Source organism: Neolamprologus brichardi, chromosome 13, assembly GCF_056152115.1.
Source record: "Neolamprologus brichardi isolate AB-2024 chromosome 13, ASM5615211v1, whole genome shotgun sequence".
NCBI lineage: Eukaryota > Metazoa > Chordata > Actinopteri > Cichliformes > Cichlidae > Neolamprologus > Neolamprologus brichardi.
In genome coordinates this window covers 8,468,801-8,492,528 of record NC_142116.1, presented here as the reverse complement: position 1 = coordinate 8,492,528, position 23,728 = coordinate 8,468,801, and the positions used below count along the sequence as shown (strand labels likewise).

The following is a 23,728-nucleotide window of genomic DNA, read 5'->3' as shown; positions in this document are numbered from 1 at the left end:
ATGAAAAAAATCCAATTTTATCCAATATAATAACAGCTTGTGCAATAATTCTTTCTTGGATTTGTTCTTTTGTACTCAGCAACACCTTAGAAGGTTGCGTTGCAACAGAATTTACATAAATCAACTCTGTTTTACTGTTTATATAGTTTTTCTTAGGGCCAAATAAGTCAAGCTGATATATGAAAAACACATTCTTATTTATAATGCCATGGGATTTAATGATCCTTGTCTTTTTCTAAATTAGGAAACTTTGTTTATGACAACAAAATCATCAGCTGAAGTTATGAAATTTTGTGTGTTGATCGATTAATAGATGATCCTTGAGAGTTAAAAACTTTTTCCTCCCTAAAAAATATTGTATTAGTTAGAAATTAGGAATTAGTAATTACTACATTTTTGCTAATTAATTATTGTCCAGTTACTTTTGAGAGTCTGAAAATGGGAGACTGTACAAAAAGCAATGCAAATCCTAAACATTTCATATGACAATATAAGATTTATTAAACCCACTGAAATGAATTAAAGCTGAATCTTCACTTTCTTTACATCTTGATTGCCCGATTTAAAATCAGTGTGTTGGTGTACAAATGCAAAATTACAAAAAATTGCATTTTTGTCCATGTATTTAAGGATCTACCTGTAAACATTTTACAAGGGCAACAACCTGCCATGGAAGAAGAAGAGGAGAAATGATGTGGACTGCACATTCTTTTAACATGCTTACAAGTCCAAGCTTGTTTAGCAGGTGGGTGCCATGGTCCTCAGTATTTGACCCAGTGTTTTGAGTTTGTTATTCTTTGTTCTTAGTTAAGAGTTTTTTCTCATTTATGATTTCCTGTGTGCTTGGAATGAAGGAGTTTTTTGGTTCTTGGTTATAATTTAGTCCTCAAGTTTCAGTTAATGTCTATTTTCAACAAGCATTCTGCTTAGGGTTATTTGATTTAGTATCTTGTTATTTTTTTAGCTTTCCTGTTCGTGTCAATTTTGTATGTTAGTCATTGTCTCAGTGTTTAGTTACTTTATCTTTTACTTTGCTAGCCACTTGTCGTGTTAGTTAGATTCTGTGGCTGTTTCTTTGCTCCCTAACTACCTCATATGTGTATTTATGCCCTGAGTTTTCCTTAGTTCTTTGTCATGTCCTCCCTCATTTGTTGTGTGTCTGCCTGCATTGTGTTCTAGTGTTTTCTGCCCCTGTTTAGGTTTGTTCTGTGAACTACCAGCAAAATAACAGAGTTTTTGAGTTGACTCTCGTACCCCATGTTCTGTATTTCGGTCAAAATCCTGCCTGTTACATAACTGAACAGGACAGAGAACTGTAAATATGAAGATGCTGAGAAGTGCAAAAGATTTTTGGCAGTATTTGTTTTTATTTCAGTATAATTAATGTTTTCTCATGCAAATGTGAGTCTTTTCATGCGTTACAAAGTAAACCTAGAATGTGAAGCTCAAGGTTTTTGCGATCAGCATCTGGAGAGCATTCACTGATACAGATCAGTCAATTATACTCAGAATGAGGCAATAGTTTGGGGCAGAAGTCATTTAGTGTTAGTGAAAGCATGCAGGAGAGGATGATGAGAATTCAATTTAGAGCCAAAAATTGGTGTTATTTTCAGGCAATTATGTGAAATACACAATAGACCGGGAAAAGACAACAACTGTTAGTCAGAGATGGAATAACATTCTCTCACTTTATTTATCTGCCTTCCCTTCCCTGACAGACACATACTCCCCAGTGAGCTGCAGTGATATCATTTGGAAGAGTTAACTCATTCAGATCATACCTTGTTGCAGTGCGACATCCATCACATCCATGAGCACCGAGCCACTCCCAGCTTCCTACATCAGTATATTTTCTCATGACTGCGTTGTGCAGACTTTGATTTCTTTGAGGCAGAAGGATGAAATTCATGACATAACTGCTCTTAATAATATTGGAGTAGGCCTAAATGTTTTTTTTCTTACAAATAACTACAGTAATGATGTAAACTATAGCTTTTCAAACATAGCAAAACTTGTTGTTCAAAATGTGATTAGAAAATTAATAAAAGAAGTTAAACATTTAAACAGATGTGATATTATTTTAAATGTAACATAAAAATGACAGTTTTCTTTGAATATTGAGTCTAAATATCTGTGTGACTTTGAAGACATGCTGTTAATCACCCACTACTTCCCCCATTAAATATCATCATATTTACTCCTAATTGAGGTGACAGTTATTTTCTCTGCTCTGTTTATTAATATCCTCCAAGTTTAACATCGTCATCAAGTCTGAAAGTCTGAAAGTCAAACATCACTATTTGAGATGTGGACGGTTTTTGCAGCCAAACCTCATTTTGGTTATCAACTAATTTGAATAATTTTCAATGTTTTTTTCAATTTTGTTTCATGTATTTTATTTAGCATACAAATAAAAAGTTAATTAATTAATTAATTAATTATTAATTAAATACTGAAAAATACATCTGATCTGTACAATAAACCGAAATAGCTGTCAGCCAGATAGTGTTGCTGGTTATTTTTAAACGTATCATAAACATACAAGAAATTAAATATAAATATTTCATTATTTTAAGTGCAAAGGATTTCATCCTCAAAAATCATGGTTGTTGTCAAACCACTGTAGTCACTCTGGAACACTTACAGTGGAACTATTATGGTCACAGTAAACAGGGACTTTGCATTATTCACAGATCTATCATATATTAGACCTTGGTGAAATGTATTCTGTAATATTTGTAGTATTATGCAGTATTATTTATATCCTCGACATCTCTGAGCCTCTTGCTTTCCTTTCCGACAGCTTTCACCTTACTGGAAGCCTCAAGTGCAAATTTACCAATGGTCTCTAATAGTAAATGCCCCTAAAGAAAGACATAAACAACTGAGTTTCGTTTTATTGATTTATTTTTCATCTTCATATATTTATATATACCTAGATTTTCTACAAATACTATTATTTTATTTTTTTAAATTATATTTTATATTAATTATATTATATTTTTTAATTTATGGCTGAATTACTTACATAAGACATCCTGATCATCAGTCTTTCATAGCAGTGTCCATAGCTCTGACGGAGGCAGCCTACCAGATGTCAACATATCGCCTCCTCGCTGCTGATTGGCTGACTCGTGGAGGAATGGGATGTCGGGACAGCAAAGATGTCCGCGCTCATTTGAAAACCTGCTATAGGCGAATACGGAATTTGCCACTTGTTTTTATGTTTGTAGGGTGACAACGTTGTGCTCAAGCGAGACGCATTGAAAGGAAAGATAAGGACTCCGCGACAAGGGCCAGACTATTCCTTATTATCAGGTTAGCGGCTAAATGTCTCCCTGTAAGCTGAAAGCTAGCTGCAGCTAACGGTAGCTAGCATGCTAGTCGGGCCGTTTCAATGGTGTTTAGTGTCAGCATGCAGACTCATAGCTGACTGTCAAGTTGTATATTTATGTAATTCACAGCGTCTTAGTGTCTGTAGAGTACCGAACTTTGTTTGGGGGAGTTTTTGAGGTAAGAACTTCCAGCTAACTTCTAGCATGTCGCGTCTATCAAAGTCAACAGAAACTTGCTACCGTGGAAGTCCTGTGGAAATTGTTAATGAGATTTTTATCCCCTACTATGTTGACCCTTCTAACGGGATAGTTTTAGTAATAGTAAAGGTCCAGTGAGCCTGCTTCAGCCAGCTACGTTGTCGATGTGTTAATAGAGAACATTATTTAGCCACCAGTAATGCAATCTGTCCTTCAGTCAAGTAAATTAAATAAAGTTATTTACGCAGAGGAAGTTTATTTACACCTCATCTTATACTCACTGGTATTCACAGTACTTTACAGATAAGCTACTGATAAAAGTGATGTCATCATTAATGTTATAAAGAGAAAATGACAGAAGAGAACAGTTTATGTGAAACTCTTTATTCTTAAATACTACAATAAACTTGTCTCGAGGATCTATACTTTATTTTTTATCGTATTAAATAATGGATATGAATACTACAGCTAAACGGACTGGTATGGCGCAAATTGGTGATGCTCTTTAGTTGTATTGTGTCTGAAAAAAGGTCTTGCTTGCTTTTAAATACTGTTATTTATACCTCAAACTCTGTTCTTCCCAGAAATAATGCTGATATCTGAAACTCATGTCGGAAGTCGTGTATGAAGAGACAGCCACGATGATTGCCGCAGGGGAATTGCAGTCATTTGTCCCGTTTGGCCGCGAGCACTGCAGGAACCATCCAAACGCCTTCAACCTGCAGCTCAGAGAGCTCCAGCCTGCCTCCGAGCTGTGGGCATCAGATGGTGCTGCTGGCCTGGTGGGGTCCCTGCAGGAAGTCAGTCTGCAGGAGAGAGAGAGGGTGAGAGTGTCTAGTATTATGATCTATAATTTTTCATAATAGGAGTGGGCCATCTAACAGTCTTATTTAATGGATAGCCTGAATTGTTCTCCTGACCTGCTCTTCAGAGGAACTGGTGTGTATTAAACAGTAAAAATATAAGAAGGAAAATGGTAAATAGAATACACCTAAAGGGTTTAAATTTGTTTTTTCATTAACATATCTTTAATTACTTTAAATCTTTAATGATTTTTTTTACACTAATATAGTCAGTGCAGTTGTTACAACACTGGTGCACTGCAGTACTTAATGTGTTGTTAAGCTCAAATGTGTTTTTTATTTGGTTTTTGTGTTGATGTGTTTTGAATGACAGGAATTTTGGCAGCTTAGGAAGGGCTGCAAGGGAGTCAAAGAGGAAGATGTGGAATTTGAAGAAGAACTCTATGCAGCAGGAAATGTGGTTGTCTGGAGCCAGGGTAGTAGGGCTCAAGCTTCCAGTGTATATAAGGCCTTCACTGTTGACAGCCCAGTGCAGCAGGTCTGTTTCTGATTGTTTTGTGTACTACATGGTCTCTCATAATTGTGCTTGTCCATTCTCATTTCTAAGGGCAAATGAGGGACCATGTTGTTTTCTGTCAGGAATCAGTATGGCCTTTGCTTTACTATATAGATTGTATATCGTCCACGATGATTGTCAGGATTCTGTGCTCTAAGACTTGAAACAGTTTTTTTTTTGTATTATCTCCAGGCCTTGTGGTGCAACTTTGCTGCTCCTCACAAGAGGAATGATGGTACTGTGTCTTTTTGTGCAGTTTTTTGCTTATTCATATTGCAGTCCTGATGAACAAAGCACAGAATGTTTTTAATGTTTTGCAGAGGAAGAAGTGGAGCTCACAGTGTGTATTGTCCAGAGTAGCTGTGTTAATGTTCACACCATGACTGGAAAAGACTTCATCTCACCACTGCCCTTCCAGGTGAGGTATAGAGCAATATTAATATGGAATGTTTATATCTAGAGAAAGAGATGGGTCTACACATGAGCCACAAAATTCTTTTAAATCTGTGTGACTCAGTTGAACCTCCACTACCTAAACTTCCACCTCAACACAGATGCAAGCTGACATACAGCAGTAACTGCAGGCTTCTTTGTGTGTCTCCCATGTTCCAGAACATTGCTGAATAGAAGGATAATTTGATTAGTGGATGCATAAGTCTCTGAAACATTACCCCACCTCGCAGCTGAACTAAAACCACACAACCCACCACGTTTGGATTAGGGATATTTCTCAGAGCCATTATTGGTTAACCATTTTCTGGTTAACCAGTAATGATAGAAAATTTGCATCACTGATAGTGGGAAGTAAGTGTGTGTGAGTTTATGTGTGTGCATAGCTTTGTGTATTTACGAGTGTCTTTCACTCAGTAGTCTGTGGCACACCAACAAAATATAATTTGATTTCGGGATGTGTTTTCAACGTTTGAGTTTTGTTTTTTTGTTTTGTTTTTTTTAACTTGAGTCATGTGGAGTTCGTGATAAAGCATTTGATATTTTCTTACGGGAAAGGTTGGACATACACTCTTACTAAATAACTGAATTTAATAAAGAGGCAAGCAAACCATGGCTTGGTGTTGTGAGAAAGGCAAGAAACACCTTGTGAGAGCCTTTGTGACAGGAAGAATCCCCACTGCTGTGGTGTCCCTGACACTGAAGCTCTCAGGGTGTTGCACTTTTCTTAACCTTTCAGTGCTGTTTTTAAGTGGCAGAGAATATCATTAGTATTCGTTTCAATAGAAAGTTATTCAAGATAATTTAAAAATAGTACAAGTAACCATTTTTTTGAAATAAGAATTTTAATAGCTGGGATATAAATGCAAAGTTTTGTGAATATTGTCAGTTTTTCAATTTTAATTTATATAAGGCTGTATTAAACTACTCTAGGAAAGCAAAGAAAACAAGTGGCACCTCTAGCCTTAAAATAAATATCTGACAGAGACTTTATTCATGATTGTTGGACAAAATTTAACCTAACTATGAATTTTATTATTTACTGGTCGTGATGGATCTGTGTAAACAGAGTGCAGTTTTTTGTATTGTTTTAAATGCAGATCAAAATATTGAACAGTTTAGCATTTAAGGGGGCTATACGGACACCCAAGTTTGTGAATGCAATAACTTAAGAATGAAGTCACATAGGATTATGAAAATTATACCATCGGTGTATCTACTAAAAATCTTGTACTAGTTTGAATCTCAGAAACCTTGACCTCATGAGAACAAGGCGATGTAAAATTTGGAAATTCATACTTCTACTAGGAGGCTGGGGAGTACCATCGGCTGCCATCAGTGTTTTTAAAAATTGTTGATACCAGACATCTGTTAAAAATGTTTCATGAGTCTGTACTGTCTTTTCTTTTCAAGGTGTCAAATGTGTGGGCAACAAAGTTTGGACTTCTTATGGAACGTAAAAACACAGCAAATGATGCACATTTCAGCCCCCCTGGGTATATGCTCACACTCTGCACTTGCAATCACATGACACATGTTTCGCTTAATCAGTGCATCCATGTGAAATAATGTAGTGACAGACATTTCTACAATGATAACAGCCTCACAAAGCTACACTGACCTACATAAACAAACATATAACAGTGCGGGAAGTATATAACTGAGGGATTGAGCTCTTATTTTTTATTTTTTTCCCTCCCATACAGGGAACCTCTGCCCACAGTGTTCAGCATGCTGCATCCTCTAGATGAGATCGCACCAGTTGTGTGTAAACCTGCAGGTATGAGACACTGATCTTCTCAGAATGAGATCTTGTGAACTTATTTCATATTTTTCCTGAATTTGTGCATATTCTTTTTTTCCAGGCCTGTTTGAAGGCTCCCGTGTGCAGTATGTGTCTGACTCCGCCATGAAGATAGTGTTCACCTGCTGTCAGCCGTCTATAGTTGTATCATATGACACAGTTCAAGGAATACACTCTGTCTGGACTCTGCGCAAAGTCACACATGACGTGAGTGATCATGAATACACACAAACACACTAAAACCAACTAAGTTCTTCCTAAACTAAAGCCTTTTAACCCTGTCAGGAGCGCTCTACAGTCCTGCGGTGTCCGGCAGAACCGGTTGGGACACCGTTGGGTCTGATGGCTTCAGGCTTCCTCACTTCTCATTTGCGGAATGTCTCCCGTCTTGACTCCCCTGGTGGCACTGGTCCAAGTGGGCATGGTCTTGGGACTGGAACAAGGTACTGAAAGTGGAGCAGCCTAATCAAGTGATTAGCAGACGGGCAGGAATTAGTTAGCATCTTGTTACATTTCTGAGTAAAGCAAAAGTCCCACTGTCTAAAGACAGCTCCTCAGTTATTGGGGTTGCTGCTGTGTCATACAGACCGAACAATAAAGTGATACTTAATGGATTATATTGCCTTAAAAATAATTACAAGTTAAAAACTTAGAGACCAAAACGTCAGCATCTGACCTGGTTACTGTTTTTCTTCCTGCAGTGCTGTTGGTTCCAGCTCTCCCCTCCACTACAGTGCTTTGCACAGCCACCAGAGCAGGATTGTCACATCCTCACCAGGAACTCACTCTCGAGTTCATTCTCCGAGTATATCCAACATGGCCGCCCTCAGGTGAGGTTAACCTAGCCAATGAGGGCCATACTCATAATAGGTAAAAACTGAAGAATGCTTATCCGCTGTCCTCCTGTCTCAGCCGTGCCCACTCTCCAGGCATGGCAGCTCCATCCTTTTCAGGTGTGGCTCGTTTCAACACGTCTTTGCACAGCTCATCCCCCAGGGGCCACCATGGCTTGTTAGCATCTCCCAACAGTACTATCAATGAGACAGTGTTGGTCCCAGAGATGGAACCTATCATACCCGACCTCTGCATGGAGCAGCTGTGGAGTGAGGCGGTCACTGCTGGCTCCAACAGGTAATTGGCAGCATTGAAATCTAACTTCAAAGCTGTTGACCAGTTTTAGCTCAAAGATTGCTCTTAAAAATGTAAAAATTGCTTTTAAGCTTGTAACTCTTTTGTCGTATTGTAAATGTGAGACTATTTTAATCAGTAAAGGAAAAAGCAATAAGCAATGAAAGCTTGAATGGTCTTGCAAAGTTGTTCATTAGCCTTTAGATCAAAGTTTGTGAGCAACTTGTTCTTCGTGTTTGCATAATACACAACTTTTTTTTTTTAAAGACATCATTTGTATTCTATGACAGTTCTTTCTGTTGCTTTAGGCTGTTCCAATTTAGCAAATTCTGCTGTTTGACATCAGTTAGCATCTCTTTTTACCATTTACAGGGAAATGAGCAGCCAGGCATCTAAAGTATTCCTGACCTCTGATCTCTGTGAGAATCATTACCTGTGTTTCCTGGTGGAATCTCACCAACAGCTCAGGTAAACAAACATACAAACATCTTTCTCCACCCTAATTTGTTGTGAAATGTGAGTTCACAAGTTAACTTTTTTTTCACGATCATTTTATTTTCTGCAGATGTGTGAAGTTTATTGAGAGCAATGATACGTCACAGCTCATCTTCCCCTCTGTCACAACCATCCCTGCTAAAGATGCAGAGCCTCTGCAGGTACATTATAAAATTCTATCATTGCAGAGTTGAAAGGGAAAGCGCAAAAGTTAAAATGGGGGAAAACACAGAATTCATTAGAGTCAAGCGTCTGTATCAAGTTTATGATGCTGTACTGTGCTGAAAATAGCCCTTAGCAGGCTCTTCCACCTTAACAAATTGTTGCATGGGTGGTGTAAAGTTGTAAACATTGTGTAGGAGGCCTTCCTGTATTTTTTTTTTTTTTTTTTTTTAAATCTTATCGGGATGATTACAAGTTTTGCAAGATATAATTAAGGTTTTCCTTGCTACCTACAGGAACTAATGTGTGTATATACATGAGATAAATCTGTTCCGCAAAGGATTTTGTGAAAAACTGTAATTAAAACTTTAAAAATAAAATTAAAAACTGTAATTATTTATCATAGTGGTGGTTATGTCCGGACCATGCCTATCAAAAAAGTCTAATAGCAAAATATTTTTTCTAGTTTAGATCAGGTAGGTCATTCTTTCCTGAAACCTTTAGTTTTCTCCATCATCTGGATGGTAAAACTACCATGTGACCTGAGGTCTCCCAGGAAAACTATGGAGTTGGATGCTTGAATTTTGGAGCAGAAACCAGTGATTTATATTTATTCATTATCATTTCAACTTTTAAGTTATTTAAAAGTTGAAATGATAAGTATGAACATTTACAGGTTCTAGCATCTTGTGTGAATATTTGATAATTTTCTTTGTATTAAGTTGTTGACAGTTGGGGAAATTACAGCAGGAGGGTTTTGTTTGTTTGTTTGTTTTTTTGGAGTAACATTCAACATGTTTCTGACAATGAAACTTTGCTCCTCAGAGTATAGATGCCATGCTAGTTCTGGAGGCCTGTGGTAGTTTGGTTCTCTATACAGGAATCACCAGGGTAAGCACAGCTGCCTTTGCGTACTGTGGATGACAATTGAGTTCTCAGATTTTTTTATTTATTTATTTTTTTTAACGGTGTAATGAATCATGGGATTGCTTTCTTGGTTGTCACGTAGGTCAGCAAGGTGTTTGTCCCTGGACTGTTGTCACCCTCCTTCAGCCTGACCAATCACCTCCCTCACCGCAGCACTCCAGTGGAAACTGTTAGCACACCTGCTAACGCTGGCAGTAGGCATCTCCAAAGACTTGATGAGGTATTAACATGTGTTGTAAATGCACTTTTCTTTGCTTTTTAAGTGTGTACTGTATATCTGGTACATTTGACTCCTTTGGTTCACCTCTCTATTTTAACACCTCTCTTCAGGATGCCATGCCTTCACCAGTGACAGGGCTAAGGGGTCCAAACATTAAACACCATGATGCTTCCTTTTTGGAGGATTACACATTTCAGCCAGCCACACCCTACATCAATGCCTTACGTGATCCTGTCTGCAACCGGGTGACTCTGGTAGGTTTTCTGTGTTTAACATAGATAGTATTGATCCCCTTTTTTTTCTCAACAATAGGTAAAACGTGTTTTGTAATCAAGGGGGATTAACTCAGATAATCGGTCATCCACACATTCACAGCCAGTACAAGAAACAGATGATGTTATCAAATCAAAGCCAAAACAAAACACAAGTTCAAATTAATGTTTGGTGTCCTAATTTTTTAACTCATCAGAGTTTAATGACATATACAGAGCTGATTATTAGAAGGGGACTTTCCTGATACAAACTGCCAAAAGATGGTTGTCAGCTGTCAGTGCAGTGGAGGGTAAAAACGCATCAAGTTAAATTTGGACTGACTGCTACTGCACCACGACAACATAGTGAGACTCTCCCTTCAGGTGTTGTTTCTTGTTTCTAATGTCTATGTGTGTCTGCACAAGTGATTCAGGCCCATTCATATTTGTGAATGACGGTTACAAAAGCAACGCTGTTCGTGTTTCTGCCTCTTGGGTTAATCCTGTCAGACTTGGTCTAGACACTCTCTTCAGCTCCAGGACTTTACATTATTCTCTAAGTTACACACCAGCCAAACATCACTGTTTCTTTCTCTTATACATCATCAGAAAGCTTTCTGTCTGCAGGCTGCTGCTCTTTTGGCTTTGCTCATTGAATTTCTGTTTGAGACCTCAATATGTCAATCCAGAGACTAATTGTTCCTAATGCGGCGCACTGGACTTTTCAAACCTCCAGCTCCTGTTGAGTTTCACATCAGGGTTTCTTTCATGAAAAGATGACAAGAACAGGACAAAACCTGCTGGAGAAAATGTGATGAGAGGTTTTGGTCTGTTTTTCCATCTAGAGCACAGCTATTCAAAATAATTGGAAATATACAGTTATGATCCTGGTGAAAATGTGAAAGTTGTATGCTCTCCGTGACTGATTTGGTTATTTTTCTTTTCAGCGCATGATATTAGCTGTGATGCAGCTAGTAGAATAATTGGATATAACTTGCTGCAACAGAAAAATGCTGCTATATACATAATTGCAGGACAAGAAATGCTCGGAATTACCGCAACTTGTGAACTGATTACTCGTAAAGTGTAGCAATAATAATACATTTTATTAATAAGGCGTCTTTCAAGACACCCAAGGACACTTTACAATTGGATAAAACGCATAATGGAAAAATGAAAAAATGAAGAAAAGTAAAACAAGAGTACAAGCAATCATGAAATATTAAGTGAACCCTATAATTTATATCTTGTTGAGTTTTCTTTAGCATCAAGAAGCTGCTTCTGAGACTTGCACATCAACAGGAAGAATTGCTGGAGTGTTCATGTAACTGTTTCAGGTCATCAGTATTTCTGGGATGTCTTGATTAAACCCAGCAGAGAGAGGAATTCTTTACTTGACAGCTAAATTTGGTTGAAGACGGGACTCTTTTGACTTGACCATTTCAACGCACGTTTTAAAAAATTCTGTTATTCTGTTGTTGACTTACTGGTGTGCTTTAGGTCATTGTCTTGTTGCATCACCAACACCACCAACTCTCCCAAGTTTCAGGTCACAAAGGCCCTGAAATCCACCTGAGGTACACCCTAGGAAGGTCCATCACAAGGCTAATAGAGAGAGACAGTCCTCATTCACATTCACAGTCACACCAGAATTGGACACCAGAAATGCCTTGACCCGGCATAAAGAATACAATTTAGAATTCATCGTTCTTTTAACAAATACTCAAGGCATCCCTAACACAACTAAACCATTCTTCAGAGTTGCGTAGATGTTTAGGTGTTGTTGTGCAGTGCTATTTTTTTTTTCACTTCTAAACTAAACATTGTTAAGTTTCACCGAAGGTCCAGGTTTAGCCTAACAACAAAGCATTTTTCAAGAAGTTTTGTTAAACTTCCATTTTGTCTTTTGCAAACATGGGATGTTTTGTAATTATGTTTTTAATGGTTACTTTCTATTCTGTCCTTCAAAACTTTTCTTTTTCAATCTTTTTCTTATAATGAACACATGAACAAAGGTGTTAGCAAGTTTTACTTATGGTGTGATCTTTACAGGATGTACAGGCAGAGATTAATTATAGATGAAGATCAGACTACTTATTTTATGACAAATCAATACAGGAATCTTTCTTTGAAATATTTCGACGCATTTTGTTTCAAAATATTTGTTGAAAATTTCATGTGTGTTGCACTTTTGACAAAATGCTGTAAGAACGCCTGATGTGACATCAGTGATTGGAGTAGTGCTTGAAAGTTTAATCAGTTTAAGTTGCAGCCAGGAAGTTTCTCACTGCATGTAATTAAATGTTATTTGCTGTTGTTTAGTGTTTCTGGCGAGTCTGTCTAGTATACCCGAAGACAATGAATTATCGGACACACCAGTTTCTTTTTTCTGTTCTATTCTGAGATTTACAATCAGGCTTTCTCTGTTGAGGTCTTTTATCAGTTTTGTGCTCACAAACAGCTGTTTTGCACTGATATGAAAATGATGTGAAATTGAACTTAAAGAGTGTAATTTAAATGTATGCACAATCTGTCTCCACAATTTCTCCAGGAACTAAGCATCGGCACAATGCTGAGGATTTCTATCCCAGAGATTGCTACTTCAGACCTGGGTGAGTCACACATATATACATTTAAAAAAATAAATCAAAGAAACACTCTCACACATTTAAGAGTTGACATTGCAGCCGACAGTGTTGGCGTGTACATTTTAAGTGAGACCAAACACCGATCGCTTAGTCAGTGCGGTGAGGTCCTTTAATTAGGTTTGAGAGCCTCTCTGCATCGTGTCCACAGTGACATATAATCTTGATGTCTTGAGGGTGCCATTATGAGGCAGACACACATGGGCAGCAAGCACAAAACATTACACTGATAAACACTTTCACAACACCAGAATTGTTAATTTTTTTTTTTTATCTATTAAAGAGGATAGTTAAAAAATGTATTGTAATTAATAGATGTAGCTCAAATCTTTATATATGGCTTAACAGAATGATGTTGTGCATCATAACTACTTCAGGAAATGGAAAGGAAAGGTCGTACATGTATGAACTGAAAGCAGAATGTAATGTGTGTCTGAACCTCTGGTAATAAAATATCTGGAAACAGATGGCCCGCTATGCTGAGGTGAATTGGAAAGATGACACGGTTGTTTTTAGATGTGCAGAAGCACAGATATCCACATCTGCTCTTACTGTGTAATCTCTTACACAGGCTTGATGTAAAAATTAGTCAACAAATCCATTTAGTGTTTTCACTGTTTTTAAAAAGCCTGTTCTTTTGCTAAACCATTAACATCAGTTGACAGTGGGAATAAAAATGGAGGGATCTTTTTCTTTTAAATCTGGTAGTACTAAAAGCTTTTAGCAGCTTCTATCTAAACAAATGTGACGCAGCATCTTTGCCACTGCTGATGAAACCACTGTTGCCACTTCTTTTTTTCTTTTTTTCTTTTTTTGGTTAAGGTTTTCACCTTTTGGCTTTACTGAAATGTCATTATCCTTTCAGTTGTTTAAAAGTACCTGCAGGGGGGAGGGGTTTAATAACATTTCCCATTTTTAAGATCCAACAAACAGATTTGCATAAAATATTTTCTTGCTATGTTGTACCACGACCTTTGATTATCTAATCAACATTTTTAGATGATCATCCAAAGGTATTAGCTTAAAAAAATAAATGCCTTTTTTAACTTTAAACCTTCCAAACTTTTCCAAAGATTCTGACTGTCTGCTCTGTCTGCTTCGTTTTCTTATGTAAGATTTTCCACATGAAATGGAAAATTACTGTTTGTTTTTCTGGAAAGTCCACTCAGCTGGTAAAACAAACTCTATGGTATAACAGCAGACAGACCTATTCATTTCCCCGATGATTTCATTTCCCAATAGCACATAGTACCTGATGACCATGTACTTTGTAATAATTAAACTAAATTACAGATATTTTTTTTTCTAACCAATTAACTTTGAGGTCAGCTGGATGATTTCATCTGTTGTCTACCACTAGTGGGTCTACTGTGACCACGAACCTTCTCTTCTAGCTTTTGTTAGTTTTTATTTTTAAAGCCCTCATTGTCACTAAGCAGTGTGTATCACTCTTGCTGCCTTGTATACCTGCCTTTGTGTCTTGTTCATATGTTGCTCTCCATTATTTTGTAATCGATCCTGTAGACAAGGCTTTCTTCCTCTAATGAAATGGCATTTAGCTACCTCTTTCTTGACCTTTCCAACTCTGGGTGTCCAATTAAGATTCCCAGTGATGTTGATTAAGCATCTGATTGGCCAGAGTTGTTAGGAGACATGGTAGCGCTAATTACTGTTGTTGTGGTAGTTAGTTTGTAATTTCCATTTTTCTTTTTTGGGGGGTAGAGGATGATAGGTGGAAATTGTCAGATCAGGATGAGATTCATTAAAAAATCTGTTAAAAATAATTGTATTGCACTTTTTTTGTGTTTGTTTCTAAATTTCCATTTGTCTGTGGTTGGTAGCACAAGATTAGAAAGTTTTAGCTCTAGTTTTAAGCCTAGAATTCAGGCAGTGGTTTTACTGAATTTAAGACTTTTAAAATAGCATTTCCACCAATTTCTACAGCTGAGAGAATCCAACCAGCAACCTTTTATGTATTTCATCTTTTCCTGTTTTGAAATTATTGCATCTTAGTAAAACTAATGTAGTTTTCTCACATTCACAATGATTATTATTTCTTAAACGTAATATAACTAATAAAACTGTACAATGGTTATCTGATTCCATCCAATATGTAGAAAAAATGTTAGTAAATGTGTGTTTTCTGAATTGCCTCATATGATTGTGAATTTCACACCTAACTACCATGAACTGTGACACTTTTGCTATTTCCCTTGTTTCCCTTTGTGTATTTCAGTGAGAAAGTGCCTGGAGGCAATTCGTTTTATCCTGCCTAAGGAAGCTGCTATGAAGGTTGGTGGAAGTGAACATGTGGAATTTCAGTTACAAATTATGTATTAGTTAAAAACTTGACATTGTGCGCAGACAAGTAAAGATTCAGAATAACAACTTAACCAGTCTGCCAATAATTTTAATTCAGTGCATTATTACCTCTACCAAGGAGGTGTGTATGTGTGTGTGTGTTTGTTCAGATGATTACTCAAAAAATATTGATCGGTTTGCATGAAAATTCTACCTGTGATTGGTCAGTCTGGATCTGGATCTTTACCCATGATTGAATTTTTTGGGAAAGGTTTCACATAATTAAATTTGGCCATCGTATGTTCACAAATGCATTTCAAACTGAAATGAAGGGCAAAAAATTTGAGAAACCTTGTGTTGATGGTCTTAAGTAAATGTATTTGCAATTTAATCCAAATTCAGACATCAAGAAGGATGTCTGAATCTGGGACTTGTGTATGATGTGTAGGAAATTTTATACTCAGGAAAGGTAACCTTAAGCTGTGCTATTTATAAGCACTGAAACCTTTAGAGCGTAAGATCTCCAATATGTTTATTTAAATGTTACTCAGTCGTGGTTAGTGTACAGAGTATGACATCAGAGTTGACCAACTAACTGTCTCCAACTAATCAAGAAGGAAAAACAAAGAAGGAAATGTATACAATAACAGCCTCATTAGGCTTTGGCAGAAATTGTATAGGATCTCATTAGGTAGAGTAGGAGGCTGAATGACAAAATTATGTTTTTCAGGGCTTTATTTTCACACAAACATGCAGATATACTCTTTATTTTCATTGCAATGATCTAGAGAAACTCCATTTAGTTTTGCTAAATTCTTTAAATGCAACAGGTTTTGGTGAAATGGTATAACATCTACAATGCACCTGGAGGTCCCAGTGCCCACACAGAGTGGAGCCTGTTTGTCACCTGCTTCATGACACTGATGGGCTACAACACCGAGCGCCTGACCTGGACACGAAATGTGAGTCAGCATTTGTATTTTGTTTTTGTAATTGTAATTTCCAGTTAATGTATTGTAAAAATGGCTTTCCAATTTGTTTCATAATTAATGACATTTGCAGTCATACTGAGTAGATTTAAAAATGAAACTTCAGTAAAAATCTTGTACATTAATACAAAATGATTCTTGGCAGCCAAAAGCCTGGTCTGCTTTGAATTTTTTTTTTTTAAATTCTTGACTAGAAAAATCCTATTGTGGCTTTAAACTGTAATTTGCATGTCTTGACCTTGCTCCCTGTCCTCCTTCCTACTTTCACAGCTGCATTTTGAAATGCCCCTCTCTCCAGTGATTGCAGCCAAGAAGGCTCGTCCCTCCGATGGAGGTTCTGATGAGGTGTGTTACTAAAGTGTGAGCTGTTGTGATGTTTTAGAGCACAATTATCAAGCTTTGATTACAGCTTGTAGACTTAGAACCCCTTAACAATCAATTATGCATGCAAGGGGTGTATCACATAGTGAGACAGTGAAACAAGTGTTATAAAAGAAAACACAGCAAAAAGAAAGTGCTTCATTGCTCTTCAATATACTGTAATCTGTCCTACAATCCTAAACATAATTACACATATTTGTGCTTTTGCCGTTGAGGAGATTCACACAATGTGTTCCCTTTCCCTTTGCTGTAACCCTGAATCTAAAACCCAAGTCTTAACCCTTGAAATGGCCCCTCCACAGTCTTCTTTTAATATTCCTAATTATTGGTTGGCTTTTTAAGTAATGTGTTCTCATTAGAGCAAAATATGGTTGGAAAATGTCAGTTAGCTGGAGGCTTAGGCTGTACTGTGTGTGTGTGTGTGTGTGTGTGTGTGTTTGACCTGAAGAAATGTGTGAGTCACATTAGACTGGAGGACAGTGTCAGCTTCTTACCTCTGTTGTCTTCATGCTGCATCAAAGATGTAAAGATGAGGACAGAATTGTTAGAATTATTTCATTTCTGAAGGCTTTCCCAAGTCCTGTTAAACAGAGCAAGGTATGTTCAGCATATCTTTTTCCAAACATCCCAATTTTTAATTTGGATACCTAAATTATTTTAGTTTGCCCACAGAAACACAATTATTTCACGAAAAACAAAATCAAACTGAAAATAAGTCCCCCGATGCTAGAATCGACCTTTGTCTTCAGTTCAGCTCACACATTTTCAGTAGGATTTAAGTCAGGGCTTTGTGCTGTAACATCATTTTGGTCTTTAAAATCTAGTGCTTCATATTTTGGGTCATCGTTGTGTTGGCAGACGAACTGACAATCCAGACCCAGTTTGCTGCTGACTGCTTGAAGTTTTCTTTCAAAACTAAATTGATGAAAGTCCCAGTTCCAGTTCCATAATACTCCCACCACTGTGTTTCACTATAGGGATGGTGTTCTTTGAATTGCATGGCTCTCCCTTTTTTCTCTAAACTCATTCATCATTCATATTATTGTTTCTGTTTGGTAACGATCTGCATCCCCTTACCAATCAAATTATAAACAATGGAGAGCCATGAGTTGGACCAAAATGCGGTCTGTCTTGTCAAGTGCACAGAAATGTCTCAAAGATCATTTTGCAGTTCACATAACATTTTAATGACTGTATTTGATGTTTTGGTCTCTGGTTTTAAAAGCTATCTTTTTGACTGGCGTTTATCTTTGTTTCCTCTCCCTGTAGGACTGGGACTACTTGATGGGGTCCCATTACCACCGTCAGATTAATTTCTTGCCCGTTGCCACTTCACTGGATGCCAGTGACGGCAATAGTACAGTCACTTCAGAAACTGAAGGCCTGTGCACTGTATGTACCAAACACTGGGTGAATCCATATACTGCATGTTCTTTGATTCTGTTTGTTTGTTGGTGTATTTGGGCTTAGACATTATGGGTATGATTTGTTGGAATAAGAGTTAATGCTCACAAATAGAGGTGTAATCAACCATACTTCTTCTTCCATCACCACCTTATTTTTTTTCTCATTGAAAAAACAATGAGAGATTCCCAGCACACTGATTGTAGGTATATTCAGTATACCTGCAGACTTTTGTGAACTAGCAAACCTTAGTCATGTTGATTTGACTGACCTTCTTTTGAGTCTCCTTGATTCTGTTTTCATAGCAATGCTGATTTGCATTGCTTTATACACAGAGGTGCTTTCTGTTATTTAGCCTATATTCCTTGCTGTTATTGTTGTGGACAAAATAGTTGAAACATGAAATATTATTAGAAAAGGGAGCTCAACACTGCAACAATACCACCTTTAATTTGGTTAAAGGAAAACCACAGTAAGTAAATAATTATGCAAAGAACATAACACAGAATTTCATTTGGTGTTATTGAAGGGCTGCTGGAGCTCACCTTAACTGTGGGGACAATTCTGGCAAAGAACAGCAAAAGACATTGGCATGCATTTACTTGTAGTCTTCCTGATTGTTTTTGCACGATGTCATGTCAGTATAAGTTTGCTGTTATATCTCCAGGCAATTACAAAATCTCCTGTTACATCCTATTTGACCTGTTCCCCCTTTAATTTAATGTTTCTGCTCTTTTTTTTTGCCACTGAATGTCCTAGGCTTCTTCTCCCCCGAGTCCATCTCTGAAGTTGGACAGTTCAGCTCCTCTGTTCCCTCACATCCCTGCACTCTTCTATGTCCTCCATCTACTCTATCAGGAACTGCAGCTGGATGAGCTGCAGCGAGCGAGAGCTTCATCACTAGTCTGCCTGCTGCAACAGCTGGCTAGGTAACCATTCTTCTAGCTGTCTGTGTGTGTGTTTGAGGTTTTTATGTTTTTTTTTTTTCTTGTATAAGGAAGGTAAGTTACATTCAGTTGGCTTTGGCTGTCCAGATGACCGAATCTTTCTATAAGATACTTGTCCAACATTTTTACAAGATACTGTTTATTTTTATGAGGCGTAAAGAAATGCTAGCCTTGAGCTGGGCGACAATTATCAAAACAAACAGAACCTTGTTTAATTTTCCACTGGTGAGCTCAAACCACGAGAAGAAAAGAAAAACACACGTCATTGTTTTCTGTGAAAGCTTGTGTTGTGTGCCATCCATGCTCTTTACTGAGAAATATACTTCAGCAGGTTGTTAAGTGACCTCGGTTATTGGTGACAATGACAGTAACAGAATAGGGAGAGTGGGAGAATGAAGTACTCTTAGAGTAATTGGCCTGTATTGTCAGTATGTGGGTTGTTATGCAAATATGGTTCTAATTTTTGCATTCTCTGTACTTTATTAACTGGTTAAGCTGGTTAAATGATGATTCTGATGGTTTCATTAGGCATTTAACTGGCATGATAACCGTTTTAAATAAGTAATCTTAATGCCTTAAATGAGCAGTTGCTTTAATTTTCTTTGCAGAATTTACAGTGGAGTTTTAGGATGACCTGTTTTTAAGTTAAATCTAAAACAACCTGTTAACATAATGTCAAGACATGACCAGTCTGTTTCCTCTGTGCCTGTGAACTGGAGAGACCAGTTGCTTTAGTTTTGAAAGCAAAAATGAATTTCAACTGTTTCAGCTTCAAGGCTAACTCCCAAACTTTTATCATAGAGCCATGCTATTGCATTGCATAATCATTGTGGTTTGTCATTATCTTCCTTAGTCTTAGTTGAAAAGGACACTGGATAACACCATATGTTGCGCTAGCAGATCCATGCAGATGTATTCAACATAAATGGTGCTTTAACAGAATGAACTAGTCACAAATCAACTTTGCAATGTGCTCTAATCCTCACTCATACCATCATGGATGTGCAGTAATAACAAACCAGATGGTACTTCTTTAGCCCAGATGATACAACACTCATAGTTCAAAATATATGATGGAATTCCCTTCTTTTCCAATTTGATAGTGATGATAAATATTATTCCGAGTTTAACTGTTAACTGCTTTAAAGTGGTGAATCCATGATTGTCAGTTTTGAAAAACTCAGTCTCTCTGTGTTGTTCTTTTTCATTTTTTTCCTCTGGATTATGTCATTTTTGGTGCAATCCAAAATACATGTAAGCCAGAAAAGTCCTCCCTACATTTCCAATAGTGTTATAAATATTTTTTAAGTAGCTTGGTTATATGAGGCTTCGCTTTACTTGTAATCTAACGAAACACTTTCTTGATGAGTTTTTTGTCTTAATTGGTCAAGTATTAATGAATACAGTGTGATATTTATATTCTACTGACTTTTGATATTTGCTTATATATCCATTTGTCAAGTAAATTATGTTCCCTTTTTTAATACTACAGTCTAACAAGGGAAAACTGTGGTTGGAGACTATGGCACAAGTAGAGATCAAAACTAACCGTTTTTTTTTATTCAAAACGACTTCGGTGTTTCAGAGCAGTGATAAAACAGCAATAAGATGGAGTCCATCTGCTATCTGTTTGCTGTTGAATGAGGTCAAGTTGGCAATTATATGCAATCTGTGTTGTATTGTTGGTGACGTTTACATACACAAACATTGCACAGTATAAATTATTGCAAGAATCTTAGAGTTTTGAAACAGTAATTCATAAACTCCACCTCAAAAAGTGACATAGTTGTTTCAGGACTGTGATTTAACTGTCAAATGACATAGGCGCTCAGTAACCTGGATTTTATATAGGAATAGAACCTGAATACAGTTGGCAACCAGTTGAGTCAAGAACACTACTGCAGAGACACATCACAGATGAGTTGCACTTATTGGCACGGACTGATTCATATTGATTTTTGCAGCCTGTTTGCATTTATAAATTAGAAGGCAGTTATTTGCACTTACCTTCGCCTGTGTGTTTGAGAGTGGTTGGAATTAGTCAACAATGGACCGCAGTTGGTTGGAGACAGGTTTCCTCCCTCAAGGTGACCTTTAGAATTGCTTTGCAATCCAAAATGGTCAGAGTTTTAGGGTCACCGCAACTAATTTAGCTGTTTGCAATCACAGGATAATCACCAGTTTTTTCTTTTTCCTAGTCCCTACATTGGTTGGTTTTTACTCTAGTGTGACTGAACCATTAGAGTCAACAGTGGCGGATACACCAATGAATAGTCACATTTTGGTCTGATATAACATTACCTTGACCATACATTGCTCCCCGATTCCTCATAGAACCACATCTTGTGCATCTCCAGTTTCAAAACATGACGAATGCAATGGGGGGGGGGGGGGGGGGGGGGGGGGGGGTATTCTCATCTCGAGGCTCTATGGCACCCACAGCCATCTTCCAGTTACAGTTTATCGTTAGCATTAATTAATATAGACGCTTAAAAAAATAACCAACTTAAGAGAGGGAGCACAAGACATGGCTAGAAGTAGAAGAAATAAGAAATAAAGAATTCAGATGAAAAAGATTACAAACCTGGATAACTGTACGCTTTTTACTGTGTCCCTGTGCAAAGTGCACACACAGCTAGAATCTGTAGGAATCAGGGGTTTGTACCAAGATTAAAAAATATTGATTAGCTGATGCTAAGCTGAATGATAATGATTCATTGCTGTTAATTACTTTCACTGTGTATTCAATTACAACCCGAAACACGTTAAATGTCACAGAGGCTATTTGAGCCATTTTTAGACTTTTCTTAATTACTTGCAGCAATTTAGTCTAAAACTGTGCAGTGAAATATGCATGTGTGAGTCCTAGTACATGGTAGACTTAATAACCCATTGATAGAAGGTTATAAACCTTATGTTCTGTAACCTTATGTTATGTAAGTAGAAAAAAAAATTACTGTTAAAGAATGCTAATGTATGTTTGTTTCTGTTTGCAGAGATCTTCAGCTTGAAGAGTATGTGGATCTGTACTGGAGAGACTACCCTTCAATAATTAGTGGCTTCACTGAGAGCTGCTTGATAGACCAGGGTAAGGCTTATTTAATTGTCTGTAACGTTATCAAGTCAGGAAACGGACAAGACATGTTAAACAGGAGGATGGATGGTCTGCTGCTGGTAAAAGCTGTTTTATCAGCCTTCCTTTGTATTTCTTGGACTCCTAAAGGTGCTGCAAATGTAAACAAATGCAAAATAAATTTGCATGACGAGGCACTGTAACGTGTAATCTTCCCTCAGTCCAGCTGTGGTTTTCAAAAACTGAGCTAGCTTGCCGATTGTGTGTTGGTGTGGGTTTTTTTTCTTCTTTCTAAATATGAGATGAGTGTAATGTTACCTTATGTAGGCCAAGTGGTGATTGGTTCACAATATTGCAATCATTTGCATTGCTGTTATAAGATAGAGCACCATTGAACAGAGGAATAGTTTTTTTTACATGCTTTTGAGGCCATTGCACCGTTTCTTTCCACAGGGGTGGACTTTCCTGCTTCCTGGTAATTTCCTGCTTGTGATTGACCCGATTGGTTTTGAGTGTGAAATTCTACCGATGGGCATTCCCAACACATAGCACTTAAAATTAGTCTGAATATAAACAAGGTTTAGTTAAAAATAAAAACTCAGTGCGGGGGAAGTTTTCTTGTTGTCACTTTAAGTTTTCGTGACAGATGTCCTAAAAATTATGTGAACACCTGTCAGGTGGTTATTTGCTTTGTGACACAGATACTTGCAGGGTTGAATATAAAGTGTTGCTGTTATTTTGTGCACATGGTTTTCTGAGAAAGGATGAAGTGACATAACCATCCAGCTCCCTTTTATCTCTTGTTCTTTTACCTCACCCACCACCTTTCTCCCTCCTCTTCCTCACCTGGTTTTTCTTAGCACTGATTTGCCAAATGCAGCGGCCGTCTTTCCTGAGACCAGAGCCTCCCTGTGTGTTCAGCTGGCTCAGTAGCTGCTTGAGAGGAGAGGAGAGCCCACCTTTCCCCTACCTGCCGGGTATCTGCCAGAGGACCAGACTGCTGGTTGTGGTACGATTAAAGCACATCTGTCATTTTATAAAATAACTTTCTCCAAGTGTAGTGAGTGTAGCTTACTATCTATCTATATATCTCCAAGAAGTTAATGCAGTCCATCTTTCCTTTTTCTTAACTTGCTTTATAGAATTGTTAGAAAGCCGCAGTTAATGAACCATATTTCCTTACCTTTTTTTTTTTCTTATTTCAAAAATAAAATATTAAGCATCACATGTGCAGGTGACACTCTCAGGCATTTGTACTTTCGCAGTGTAAAAATAATGTTGCTCTTCCCTTTTTTGCATAGAAATTGATATGCAGTGCTAAATAAGAAGGGCCTAAGTTTTGGTGCTTCATATCACTCTTAAAAAGACAGTACTCAACAGAGAGACATGGATACAACATTGGTCATATTACATGTTTGTTCAAATATTTGTTCACAAATGTATGTGCTTTGATTATGACTGTGGCACAATTTTTCCTTACCGTGTACTGGCTCATATTTCGATGCGCACAGTATCTCCTGAATCGGCAGTAGGAAGAGTAAAGTAAAGTGTGAGAGCACTCTAGGTCCCCTCCTTGTAAGCCTAAATGCCTCTTGATTAAAGGTTTTCCCCTTCACCACTAAGTTCTTCACTCCATCCTGTTCTGAGGTTCATATTCAT

The 23,728-nt window shown here is 37.4% G+C and overlaps 1 protein-coding gene across 1 annotated transcript in view; it reads left to right on the top strand.

The window, feature by feature from the left end:
- Nucleotides 1–3,144: 3,144 nt before the first annotated feature.
- anapc1 (anaphase promoting complex subunit 1) overlaps nucleotides 3,145–23,728 on the top strand; it is a 55,239-nt gene continuing 34,655 nt past the window's right edge. Inside the window, exons 1-24 of the mRNA XM_006783570.3 lie at nucleotides 3,145–3,318; nucleotides 4,118–4,357; nucleotides 4,710–4,874; nucleotides 5,085–5,127; nucleotides 5,213–5,310; nucleotides 6,756–6,838; nucleotides 7,049–7,122; nucleotides 7,208–7,353; nucleotides 7,432–7,589; nucleotides 7,848–7,976; nucleotides 8,059–8,277; nucleotides 8,647–8,742; nucleotides 8,840–8,930; nucleotides 9,757–9,822; nucleotides 9,941–10,078; nucleotides 10,189–10,332; nucleotides 12,881–12,941; nucleotides 15,211–15,266; nucleotides 16,106–16,237; nucleotides 16,535–16,609; nucleotides 17,915–18,037; nucleotides 18,809–18,978; nucleotides 21,993–22,084; nucleotides 22,930–23,078. Of these exons, the coding sequence (XP_006783633.2) occupies nucleotides 4,142–4,357; nucleotides 4,710–4,874; nucleotides 5,085–5,127; nucleotides 5,213–5,310; nucleotides 6,756–6,838; nucleotides 7,049–7,122; nucleotides 7,208–7,353; nucleotides 7,432–7,589; nucleotides 7,848–7,976; nucleotides 8,059–8,277; nucleotides 8,647–8,742; nucleotides 8,840–8,930; nucleotides 9,757–9,822; nucleotides 9,941–10,078; nucleotides 10,189–10,332; nucleotides 12,881–12,941; nucleotides 15,211–15,266; nucleotides 16,106–16,237; nucleotides 16,535–16,609; nucleotides 17,915–18,037; nucleotides 18,809–18,978; nucleotides 21,993–22,084; nucleotides 22,930–23,078 (2,724 nt within the window). The 5' untranslated portion in view covers nucleotides 3,145–3,318; nucleotides 4,118–4,141. The remainder of the gene's footprint in view (nucleotides 3,319–4,117; nucleotides 4,358–4,709; nucleotides 4,875–5,084; nucleotides 5,128–5,212; nucleotides 5,311–6,755; nucleotides 6,839–7,048; nucleotides 7,123–7,207; nucleotides 7,354–7,431; nucleotides 7,590–7,847; nucleotides 7,977–8,058; nucleotides 8,278–8,646; nucleotides 8,743–8,839; nucleotides 8,931–9,756; nucleotides 9,823–9,940; nucleotides 10,079–10,188; nucleotides 10,333–12,880; nucleotides 12,942–15,210; nucleotides 15,267–16,105; nucleotides 16,238–16,534; nucleotides 16,610–17,914; nucleotides 18,038–18,808; nucleotides 18,979–21,992; nucleotides 22,085–22,929; nucleotides 23,079–23,728) is intronic.